We start from the raw sequence: 12,739 nt of genomic DNA on the forward strand, positions 1-12,739 counted from the left end.
ATTTCAGATCTCATCAGTGTTTGTAAACAGAGAAGCACTTGCACTGATACTTGCTCATTTCTGATTTCCATCTCCTATCAGTTTTCTTCTGTGCTGTCAGTTCTCTGTCACACAGAGCAATCTCTGAAGGACTGTAGGAAGCCAGTTTCTGTGGGGCTGCCTGTGCTGCTGCCTGCTTTGCTGTTGTTACCCAACAGCCCACATGCAGCTGGCAGCCCTGTGCAGTGTGGCTGCATTTCTGATCTGTCTGAAGGTGGTATCTCCATTTTCAAGTGAACATCTTTTATCTTTTCTTTCTTTCAGGGAGCATTGTGAGTGTGGGAGACCCTAAGAAGAAATACACTCGATTTGAAAAAATTGGCCAAGGGTAAGTCCAGTCATGGTAACTTATACACAGACATGGGCTGGGCATTTTGCTGCTCTAATAGCAAAGTGGGAACCAGGGCAAGCTCCAGCGCGCTCAGACACTGGGTTAGGATTCTCCAGCCTCTTGCTTCTTACCAGTATTTTAACTGTGGCCAGAAGGAATTGTCAAAGACCCCTTGCTGCTGCTGCAGCAAGGAATGGGACTGGGAATCTGCTGTCCCTCAAGTGTGCAGCATACGTCTTTTAGAATAATAAATCCACACTAGGGAAAGGACAAAAAAAATCTGCTTCCTTGTGTGAGGGAACAACTTACCAAATGATACTTGTCAGCTGAATAAAAGCTCTCAATAACTCTTTAAAATACAGTACTAATAAAAATACTCTGACTGAGCAAATAACCACCCAGTTTAGAAACTGAAACAGACACAAACAAAAACAAAAACAATCAGTAGTAAGGATGGTGTAGATGTGCAGTGTACTTCACATGGAAACTCACTGCCTGCCTGATGGATCACTGCTGAGATCCTGCAGGATTTGGGACTCTATCAAAAATGATCTGCTGAGCTGTTCTCTTTGGAAACCTTACTTACTGTAATTGGGACTGATCTGCAATGCTGCCTATGTGAGGAGGCAAGAACAAGAGAAACACCCAAGCTAGATATCTGAGACACATTTCAAATATTGGCAGATTCCCTGCTTGATCCAGGTTTTCTTCCTTGGCTGTGTTGTAACTCCATGTAATGCCATTTCTGTCAGACCAGGAGCATGCTGTTGCCTGTGCATGGCAGAATGCTGCTTGCTGACATCAGGAGGTGTCATTCTGCCTTCACAGTGAGGTTTGATCTCAGAGTTGCTGACCTACAGCTGATACATACTGAAAAAAGTCAGGCACACTCATGCTCTTTTTCTGGCAGGCTTTTCAGTAGATAAATCTGATTTGATAGGACACTTCTGGGGAGGTGTTTCTTCTCCATTCACTGCATAAAACCCTTTCTGAGATTCTGGATTGCTTCCTACCTGAGTTTTGGTTCTTATTATCACTTGGAAAAATATCACTGGACACTCAGAGCCATGCCAGTATCCAAAGATAAGTGTCAGCTGAAGAAGTGAGATTCAGAATAAACGTGTGAACAGATTCTTGTTGTCAGTCACAAAATGACCGTCGTCCTCACTGTCTTGTTTTGACACTGCTAGGAGTGAGGTTGTACAAAAGTGCCTCAGCAACTGGTGGAAAGGCAAGTGGCCCTGAAAGGACATCGAGATAGGTTTCCTCTGGGATGTTGTGCAGCCAGAAAGTTGCATACCCTTCTTACAGGGGGGCTGGTGTGCTGTGGTAGTGCTGTGGGTTGAGTTAGATGGAAACAGCAGTCCTGGCGGATAGCTAGACCTGTGCTGGCTATCTTTCAGACCTTCATTGGTATTGCAGTGAACACATGAATGTGGGACTGTTTTAACACCTGTTCTCGGACTTCAGCTGTGCATGAAGGTTTTATTTAAGACTTGCTGTAGCTTTTATAATTTAAATTAAGATAGCTTTTCTTCTTGATAGTAGAACAGCGGCTGCACTCAGTAATGTACTTCGTCCCACAGTCCGTAAAGGAGTTGGGCTGGCATTTAGGCCCTCAGTGTTACACTGCAGGGAAGTGAGCAGCTTTTCAGTAGCAGCACTGAGCGGGTGCAAGGTTGATAACTGAGGTGTGGTTAGGAGCAGATTCTTACACTGGGAAAAGTGAACTGAGCAGCCCGTAGTGCCTCGTGGCTCCATGCCTTGGTAAGCAAACAAACAATGGGATGGTTTTTTTAGCCTCGTTCAGTGAACAGCAGCCAGCTGAAGCACAAGTCTGATTCAGTGCTGAATCTCTTCTTTGTAATTTGAGTCCAGTTTAGGACTGAAGGTGCTGCTGACACTGGAGGGAACTTCGTTAAGTGGTGCTTGATAAAGGGGCTGTGTTTGCTCCAGCTGTGCTTAGCTAGGAAAGACAGAAGCAGGACGGAGCCACGAGCAGTCTGGTTTCTGGTGGCTGGTTTGTTTGTAGGCTTTAGCAGTTTGTATTTCACTGCATCTTAGTGAAGCAGATCTCATGGTAGGTTCTGGTACTTGCCTGACTGCATTAAACTGAAGATTCCACAGAAGAGTTTTAAAGTTAGATACAGATCAGAAATTACAGCTGCTTCGAAGCAGAAGTCCCTAATGCAGAGTCACAGAGCCTTTGCAGTTAATTCACAGCCTCACTTAAATTCCTCCCCTTTATCTGAGCTCTTCACAGATGGCCTGCAGCATACCAAAAGGCATCCTCATTTAAGTAACTGTTTTTAAATAAATCCTGACAGGACTGTACTCAGGAGGTACAGCACGGTGTTAGAAAATCTAAATAAATGGTGTTGGCTTTTTGTGAAAACAAATTGGATTAATCTCAACAATTAGTCATAGAAAAACGCATTTGCATTTATATTAAAAGAGTACATAGCATGTCCAATGATAGCATTGTTCCCAACAGCCTGTGCAGGGCTGCTGGTTGAAGTAAGGCTTTCAGAAATATTTCAGCCTGAAATAAACAGAAACAAACCAGGCACTGGGGCAAAAATGAGAAAACTGATGTTGTGTTTTCAGATACTAGGACACACATTCCCACTTCTCAGATCTCCAGACTCTCCCTAGCCTTGCTGCCTGTGCAGCAATGGGTTTCTTAAATGATGGCAGCACACACCCAAAGGAAACAGTGGAGTTTAGAAGGCCACACTGTCTGATAAACTCAAAGGGATTTCCTCTGATGATGGACCTTCTTAGCACTGCAGGGGAAGAACCTCTTAATGAGAGGCAGATGGCAGGCAGTGCATAGCACTGTCTGGTCTGCAGGTCACCTATTTCTGGTGGCTCTACACCACCACCTAAGTCTGCTGTGGAAGCACAATGCAGACACTTCATGTCTGGTGCACCTAACAGAGCAGCTGCTGAATGGCTCTTGACAAAGAGAAGCTGCATTAGGTTCCCCTGTTTTAGGTCACACTCAGGTTTTATGTGGGAGGTCATGTACCTTAACCTGCTCCAGCTGTGATGTCAGGAGGGCTGGAGAACTTTTCCTTGCATGCTAAGAAAGCTGTCTCCAGATCCTTTCTTCAGAGGGCTGACATCTGCGTTTGGGTTCTCAGGATGACTAGAAGCCTCAATTTTGCAGATAAATTCAGATAAGTAGTCTAAGAAGGTGTAGCTAGATTTCTTGTTAAATTTTGTGGGGCAAAAAAATAAACAACAAAAAAATAACAAGAAAGCAAAACACGGGAATTTTTTCCACGGTTTTTTTTTTGGCGGGGGGGGGGGAAGTGAAAACAACTTCCTCCTTAAATTTTGAACTAAAATAACTCAGGAGGTATATTGGAGATGTGCACCTGCCCTTCCTCATCACAATGGACACTGATCTCAGATTCCCCTCCTGGTGGAGGGTGGCTGGCTGTGCTGTGTGCTGCTGGAGGGCTGAATGAGCGAGGGAGGGGTAGGACCACTGCAGGCAGCAGAGATGTCCTGTCAGGACTTGTTCTCACTCCAAGGCACAAAACCACTTCTCATTCTTTGGTTGCTGTTTTGTTTCTAGGGCGTCAGGAACTGTTTATACAGCAATAGACATTGCCACAGGACAAGAGGTAAGCACCAGCTGCCCCAGCTGATTTTGCAGCACTGTGTTTTCCCCTCTGGCAGGAGCTGGGGATGGGTTCTCAGGGTGCCTGTAGGTCTGCAGCACACAGGCTGTTCCTCCTCAGCGCGACTGGTGTCAGCTTGCAAAGTGCATCAGCTGCTGTCTTCGGCTTTTTGGAGAAAGCCCTTCAGTAGCACTGTGGTTCTCTGCCTCTGTAACTGAATGCTTATTGGGCTGTCTGCTGTCCTGCAACCACTGCACAGAGGTGCTGATCAGCAATTGAAGAGGTGCCCATGAGTTCCTGGAGAGGGTTGTCCTGGTGCCCCTGGGCACTCAGTGCCTGGGCTGATGCTTCACCCTTAGCATCTAAGGGCGGTCCTAAGCGACGTGCTTCCTTTGTCTTCAGAACAGGTCGGTGCTCTCCATGGTGTTGTTGGTCCCATCCCAGTACTGTTACGTCTGTCATCCCTCAATGAATATTTTTTAGAGATGTCTGTAAATAAATCTGAACAAGCTTTCAGGCCTGGTTAAAAAATGTTGCCCGTGCCAATGTATTAGGTTAGAAATTTTCCAAATTTCTTTGTTCCCAAACACAGATGACATTGTGCTCTTAGTGAGAATGTTGTGAGTGTAATTTAACTCTGTACTAAAAACTGCCTCTGGGCCTGACCATGTCAGTTAGCAACACCAATTGTAAAACCGAAAGATCTGTGACTGTGGACCTCCAGTGGTGGTCACGGTTTCCCCTGTTGCTGTGAGGAATAAATTGTGTTGCATTGCTTGCTTTCAGGCAGAATTTGTAAGAACTGCCAGAAATAATGCCAGGAGGGAAGTGTTGTCCTTCAGAGAAGGGCACACTGTTTTCATTGCTAGGTACTTGGATGTAACAACTAGCTAATGGATGCTGCTGTCATTTGTTCCCTGTTTATCTTGAGCACTGATTCAGACAGTAATATTGTTTCACTTTTTTTCTATAGTGTGTGTAATCTTCAAAGTATTATAAAAGAACTCATTAAGGAGGAATCGTATTTAGAATGCACTTCTGTTTTGTACATTCTTAAGCTGGTTGACGTTGAAAAGTGAGAAAACTTGGGTCAAGGGCAACGATCTCTGTTGAACAACAAGTTGTGTTTGGGTGTGAGGTCAGTGACAGCTCCTGATGCTGCCTGGTGACGTCAGCCTCGGCCTGGGAAGGACTGGTTGTGGGGAAGTTGGGGGCCCAAGGGTTAAGAAACAGATCTTGAAGAAAAGCAGTGTTAACTAGGATAAGTCTGGATAGTGGCTGATTTAAAGTGATGTCTTAACATTTGTTTCCTTTTCTAAGCTAGAGGTTTTTGAAAACGATGCACAAATCCTGTTGGAGAATCTGTCTGACATCAGAAATGAGAGCAGGGGGAGAGGGTTGTCGTTCTCATTCCATGTTAAGAGCCAGGATTAGATGGGGGTGGCTGAACAAATCCCCTGTGGGGGAACTGGAGTGTCTTAGAGGCTGCTCGGGGCTGTCAGCAGGCACACCTGATCTCTGGTACTGTGAGATTCCACTGATGCTCCACCACCTCCAGTGATTCTCTGTACAGAAGGATGCTTTGTAAGCACTCTTAGAGGTCTGCACGTGGTCTGGCAGCCATGGACTATACTCATAACCCTAGCTGTGCCCATAAAATACCAGTTTTTGAGATGCAAAATCAAAATCCAAGAAGTTAGGAAGTGCAAGAATTTGTGTGTGCGCGTGTGTGTGCGTGTATGTAACCTTAATGATCTCAAGTCAGGAGTGACAGCAATTGCTGATGTAATCATTTGAAATCATACAATTATTAAAGAATTTCCAACAGTTTTTTACGTATTTTCATGTTAATAAAATCATTTGCTGCTTGCAAAATGTGCATGAATAATAACAATGGGGGTAATAAATTGAGGCCATCTTAGAAGAGTGAGTGCAAAGAGTGACCTTTGTGATTTGTGACTGATAGTTTAAAGATGGCTTTCACAGGTTTATAAGGCAAGGCACATATGACTGTGTGTCCTGTAACTGTTACCCAAGCAAGCACAGAAATAGGGGGTTCTAAGTTACTGACTTGCAGTGCCTAATAACAAGACCCTCTGCACAGCCCTGATACATTGTTCCAAGAATGCTGGCTCCATGTTGGTTCTGGGCTTGTGCAACAGACTACTTGAGTTAATGCACTGTTTTCACCGTCATTTTAGGTGGCCATTAAGCAAATGAATCTCCAACAACAGCCCAAAAAGGAACTAATTATTAATGAAATCCTGGTCATGAGGGAAAATAAGAACCCCAATATTGTTAACTATTTAGACAGGTAAGTGATTCTGGTATTCCCACGTAAATGTTCATTTATATACTTCAAGTCAAAGACTGAGAAAAGCCTTTGGTCATTGACAGAAAACTGACCTCTATAAATGTTTGCATACATATATGTGTGTGTGTATGTGCAAATAAGTGTGTGGGAAAAGGTTGGTCTTTGTATGTTGATCCCTGGCATGCCACAGAAGCCCAAACTAGTTGAGGTTGGCAGGGAGCCCTGGGTTCAGCTGCTCCCACCCCTGCTCCAGCAGGGCCAGCACAGCAGGGTGCCCAGGCCCATATCCAGAACCTTTTGAAGATCTCCAGTGAGAATCCACGACCCTCTCTGGGCACTGTTCTGTCACCTGTACAGCACAGAAGTGCTTTTTAGATAGAATATGCTGTTCTGAGAGTATTTTCAAACACTTTGACCACCCTATCTTACTAGCACAACTGCTTGTAGCTCCACTACCTCCCTGTTCTTAAGTTGATCATATTTTTGCATATTATGCAAATATATCACCATAGAAATTATGCTCTTTGGCTTTTCTGGCTGTTTTCCATTGCTGTGAGTGCCAGAAAGACTAGGTTCTTGTTTCCAGACACACATAATTTGCCAGTTTTTAGGCTGTTTTCCCTATTTCTGAATGTATTTATGTAAGGTTTTCCAAACTGTTGGCCATTCCCTGTCCTCTGTGGTACACACATCCCTGCTGTGGTTACTATGAAAGATATGTTGTCTTACTCTTAATTTTTCTGTGTTTTACAATGATGAACCAGGTGATCTGTTATATTCTGATTCAACATTTACCTAAAAACTATGTTTTTCACTTGCTTGCCATCTAAGATGTATAATTTTTTATTTATCTGCCTTTCTCATTTGGACTGCACAGTTTTTTAGCACCATATTTCAGTATTTTCTAGTACTCCATGGCCTAGAAGGAACGCCCATTCATTTTATTCTGTCTTCATTTAAAAATGAGCTGGTAAGAAAAATAACTGTGGTGATTTTCCTAAGACAATGTAGTTACACACATTCATCTTAATGAACTCTACTGTTGTCTTCTTTCAGCTACCTAGTAGGTGATGAGCTCTGGGTGGTTATGGAGTACTTGGCTGGAGGCTCTCTAACTGATGTTGTTACAGAGACATGTATGGACGAAGGGCAGATAGCAGCTGTCTGTAGGGAGGTAAGGGATCCCAACTGCACTTCTGATTACTGGGACAGAATGGTACTTTTAAGCAGGTGCGAAGAACAGGAGTGATGTTGTGTCCAGATCTTTGTTTCTGTGTTGCTTTTTCAACATGGGAGAAGAACAGAGTGTTTAGTGAACTACCTGCCAGTATCACTGCGCTGTGCTTTGGAATTACACTGCTCTCTAAGTTTTACTGTTCTCAGCTTTGCCTCTTCCAACATTTATCTGGAGCACGTCCATACTGCATTTCTTGCCTGTAAAAGCAGACATGCTGGTGGCAGAATTTTAAAATAATAAAGAAAAACAGAGAATCATTTATCACAGTCTTCAGCTTAAAAGGGTGGCGTTCCACCCAAAATGGTATTTGCCTCTGAAAAATGACTAATATGTTATTTCCAAATCCGCTGTAGAACGTAACAGTAAAATCTTTGTCATGCAGCCTTCCACCCAAAAATGATCCGCTTCATCCTGAAGAAAATGACTTTTTCTTTTTGGCAAATAGTAGTTTGTCAAATGGATGAGAATGGCACATCATTTTAACAGCAGTTGTTTGGTCTGTGCTTTTAGGGGACAGTCAGTAACAATAACTGACGTTTCTTTTTCCAAAGTAAACATGCCTTCATTTAGGAAGTTATTATTCTAGTAGTGTTGAAGCAGCAAGCTATTCCTCCTGACAACACCATATTCTGCCATTACTGTCAGTTCTGCTAGAAATTAAATCTTTTATAGCTATTTCCTTTCTTGTGTGATGAATTCAGGTCATTAATTTTTACCCTTGTGTTTTTTTTATATCTATCAGTGCCTGCAAGCACTGGATTTCCTTCATTCAAACCAAGTGATTCACAGAGACATAAAAAGCGACAATATTCTTCTCGGAATGGATGGATCTGTCAAATTGAGTAGGTATTCCTGGCCAAGCACAGCTTTCCCAGGATGGGGTGCAGGGCTGCATCTGACTGACTGCTAGTTACCCAAAGGAGTGCCTGTGATAGTGTACTGAGCACTGCTGCAAGCTAGGAGCTCAATTCCAACACACAGAGAAATATGGAAAGGAGGAAGGTGTAATATCTGTCCTTTATTTGTGCATGCCCTTTCCAGAGACCAGAGTTTATCATCTGAAGTCTTGAGTGCATAAAAGTCACTGCAGTGTAAACAGCCGTGACCACTTTCCCAGCTAGATTCAACAAGACGTTCTTAGGCATAAAGTGGGTTCATACTTTGGCTTCATACATTGGCTTCATACTTCTAGATGGCTTTAACAACACTTGTTTTTGTCCTCAGCTGATTTTGGCTTCTGTGCTCAGATCACCCCCGAGCAGAGTAAAAGGAGCACAATGGTCGGGACTCCTTACTGGATGGCACCGGAAGTGGTGACAAGAAAAGCGTATGGCCCCAAAGTTGACATCTGGTCACTTGGGATCATGGCAATAGAAATGGTGGAAGGAGAACCTCCTTACCTTAATGAAAATCCTCTCAGGGTAAGGTACAAATAGAACCAGACACCACTGCCTACTTAAGCTGTCCCATGTTTAGAGACAGAATCCCAGTTACGTCAGCTTGGACTGGTTCCAACAAGGACAGCCTGTAAGAACATCACTGGAGCACATCAACATGAGGGAACCCTAACAGACCAGTAACGTGGAGCCAGTTCAGAAATCCCTTGGCTTTTATGTTAATGATGCAGAATTTCTCAGGCAGTTTGTGAAATCTCTGTTAGCTCCATCTCCGACAAGGATTTTTCTGTGGCAAATTTCTCCACTGATGAATCTGTATGAAAAGAGTTTCAACTATATCTGCAGGCAGAAGTATTTTCAAGCACAGGTCAGTGTAGATTGGTTACCTCATCCTTTCAGGAAGTGTCATTGGTTATTGTAATGCTATAATTTGTATTACCAATGATTTTCTAAAATGCATGGATACTTGCAATAAATAAATGAATTTTTATTTTGAAGTTTTCAAATTTATCCCAGCTCTTAAAATGAAGCTGTAATAGGGGAGGAATGTATACTAAGGAAAACACTGATAACGGATAAACAGAGAAATGCTACACAGTTAATTCCTGATGGGAGACAGGAATTTGAGGAAATTAATCTTGGACCTACATATATACATGATTTTTAGTAAGGCTAGAACTGGTATGCAGCAGGAGCTTTAGTTATGCTCACAGTAGCAAGGATGCACTCCATCTGGCACCCAAACTCTATGATACAGACTGAAAGAACAAACAAAAGCTACAAACAGCTACCTGGCCATGCTACTTAAGAAATGCAAATGGTAAACATACAAACTTCAGTCTTGTGTTCTTTCTGAAAAAATGTTCCTGGGTCTTCTTGGAAACAGGTGGAGTCTTGCATTTCTGTTTTTCCTAGGCACTGTATCTGATAGCTACAAATGGGACACCAGAGCTGCAGAACCCTGAGAGACTCTCTGCTGTGTTTCGTGACTTTCTGAACTGTTGCCTGGAGATGGATGTGGACAGGCGAGGGTCTGCCAAGGAGCTTTTGCAGGTGACATGGGAAGTGGCTGCAAGTAAAGTGGGTGCAATATGTAATGGCATTCTCATCAGTTAATAAGTGAATGTCAGGGGGGCCAATGGTGAGAGTACTCAGGCTTATCCATCCTGCCCCACTTCTGAGGGCTTCTGCCACTGAGATAAGGACAGCTAAGTGGGACTTGTTACTCACTGTCTATGTCTATGCCTGGCATAGCTGGGTAGGTGAGAACTGCTACTGTTTTACTGCCAGGTTTTGTGGCAGGCATAAACTGGTAGACAGTTTTGCAGCATGGAGTGTCTGTGCTGTGAGTGTCAGCTGGGCACAAGGAGGGGCAGGTTGTCTCCTTACTCCAATCTCGGTGCCTGAAAGTTGGACCTCAGTAGCTTTCACAACTTCTAGTGGTATTGGAGTTCCCTCAGAAATGGCTTATGTTCCCAGTATTCCTGGACAACTAAAATAGCCTGTGTCTTTAGAAAAAGGAGAAAGAAAAAAAGAAAGCTAAGTATTTGAAGTTCCATGAAAGGAACTAGGCTCTTAGGACAGCAAGTAGCCAGCCATGACTTTTCGAATATGGTGGAAAGTAGCTTGGCAATCATACCAGTCAGGTCCTTTGGGACCCTAGGTTGCATTTCATGAAGCCCCATAGACTTGTACAAATTCATGCTCATCAGGTGGTCTTGATCTTGCTCTTGCAAAGAAGGTCTCCACAGTCCTGTGTATCCCTAGTGAATAGAAAAATACTTCTTGAGCCTGTAACTGACTTTGGAAGGTAACGTTTTATTTCTCTCTTTCCTTTGGGCAGCATCCATTTTTAAAATTAGCCAAGCCCCTCTCCAGCCTGACTCCTCTGATCATTGCAGCAAAGGAAGCGATTAAGAACAGCAGCCGCTAGTGCTTTGGGCTGGTATTCTCCCGTGCCAGCTCACTCCAGAGCAGGACTGAGAAAAAAAACTCTATAGAACCTCAACTCTTCTGCTGCAGGACGGACGGACGGATGGATGGATGGACAGACCAACAGTCGCAGTCATGGTGGTAGGAGTGGAGAACAGCTGTTCTCCAGTCCCTCAAGGAGTAAAAACTTACGTCTTCTTCCTGCTTTCTGGCTCCTTAATTTATTTTTAAGATGAAACAGGGCTTAAGACAGAGGTAATGACAGAAAATGCTTTGCTGCCTCAGCCATTTCCAAGGTAAAGCAAATTCAGTTGGAAGATTCCCTTCCTTCTCACCCTGTGAATAAGCTGTACATTCACTTTTAAATTGTCAGTTGTTTCTTAAAGATGCAAAGTCCCTTTTATGTTTTGGGGTTTTTCTTGTACGGTTTGGAATTGGAGAAGGGTCTTAATTTATAACTCCAGATTATACTGCCTTTAGAATACAGCCCACTCACTGGTATTTGCCTAGTCATTACACTTCTCAATGAGGAAGAAAGTGAAATTGCATTTCCAATCAAAAACAAATCAGGAGTGGAGCAGTCAAAACATCCTGTTGAGATACAGGCTCAGCTGTGAATATATAGTGTTTCTGTTCTTGACATTTTCATTTGTAAAACTAGTTGTAATATGGGTGAGAGTCTTACTAAATTGAGAAAGCAGAAAGATTGGTTTGCTCAGAAAGGGCTTGTCTGATGCAAAGCTGTAAGAGAAATGTGAAGTGAGAGCAGGCCCAGCCTTGTGCAATGCTGAGCCTCATGGACCCCTTTGCAGAGTTCAGAGCAGGCTCAGGTCTGTGAGCCCAGACTGGAGGAAGGTGCTTGCAGCAGCAGGCCATCGCTGGGCAATCGCCTCTTCCTGGCACTGCTCTGATCATAGTGTCAGCTCCAAACTGGCAGCAGGCAGCTCTCGAAGTTAATCGTAGCTCTGCTGCAACATGTGCAGAGTGGTGGGAGTAGCCTTCTTCAGTTTGTGCAGGAGTTGAAGAGAGGAAAACAGCCTGGGTGTTGCTGTCACTTCTGAGGATGTCTGCTCTCCTGGTCCTCTTATAGCTCCCAGGAAAGGTTAGTAGCATCTGTGCTCCTCTTAGCAGAGGGGACGATGGCCAGGCTACTCTGCAGGCTTTTGGCAGGTGAGTGTCCTTTTCATGGCAGAACTTGCACGCCTAAACTGCGACACTGATGCAAATGAGTGATGGCTTCCAGGATTTGGTTCTGCCTGAGTCAGTCCAGCAGACAACTCTGGAAGAAAGCGCATTTAAACCTGGAGCTCTGCACTGAGCAGGAAATACACAGCAGGTTGCAGAACTATACAGAGCCACAAAACCAGCCTGCTATATGTCCTCCTCCACACAGCAAGCACTGCTGCAAGCAGTTCTGAATTTCTGGGAGAGAGTGAGCCCTGGATGTGACAGGATTGTGCTTGACTAGTTTGCTGATTTGCAAGAGAGCAGAACCGTTTTAGTATGCCCTTTGTGTTTTATTTTTTTCTGAAAGAAAGGAGTGTAGCTTCACTCAGAAAAAGCATTTGTATGGATTATTTGTTACTGTATTTTAGTAGTACAACTAATCAGAGACCTTCAAAACAGCAACTGAATCAACACCTATATCCGATGAGCCAAAAAAGGAGTAAAACAGCTTTTTGCTGTAGTTCATGCTTTAGGCTTGCTCCCACAAAGGGCAAAGCAGCCTTTAAGGTACTAAAAACCTTCACGTTTTGCCGGTACGAATGAAGGATGCTTGGGCTATTCTTGAATTAGGCCATTAGGTTGTCTGGTTTTGTCGTCTTATTTAGTTACTATCTTTGTGTTGAAAATGTC

The 12,739-nt window shown here is 43.7% G+C and overlaps 1 protein-coding gene across 1 annotated transcript in view; it reads left to right on the forward strand.

Annotated features, from left to right (window-relative positions):
• The window catches only part of LOC122191915 (serine/threonine-protein kinase PAK 3), a 30,026-nt gene extending 18,940 nt beyond the window's left edge, over positions 1–11,086 (forward strand). Inside the window, exons 7-14 of the mRNA XM_042892319.1 lie at positions 304–367; positions 3,957–4,005; positions 6,204–6,316; positions 7,373–7,490; positions 8,296–8,395; positions 8,778–8,974; positions 9,866–10,003; positions 10,794–11,086. Coding sequence (XP_042748253.1) covers positions 304–367; positions 3,957–4,005; positions 6,204–6,316; positions 7,373–7,490; positions 8,296–8,395; positions 8,778–8,974; positions 9,866–10,003; positions 10,794–10,883 — 869 coding nt within the window. The 3' untranslated portion in view covers positions 10,884–11,086. The remainder of the gene's footprint in view (positions 1–303; positions 368–3,956; positions 4,006–6,203; positions 6,317–7,372; positions 7,491–8,295; positions 8,396–8,777; positions 8,975–9,865; positions 10,004–10,793) is intronic.
• The last annotated feature ends 1,653 nt before the right edge of the window (positions 11,087–12,739 follow it).

This window comes from Lagopus leucura, unplaced genomic scaffold, assembly GCF_019238085.1.
Source record: "Lagopus leucura isolate 7727_CA_CO unplaced genomic scaffold, USGS_WTPT01 97-20_obj-0_obj, whole genome shotgun sequence".
NCBI classification, from domain to species: domain Eukaryota; kingdom Metazoa; phylum Chordata; class Aves; order Galliformes; family Phasianidae; genus Lagopus; species Lagopus leucura.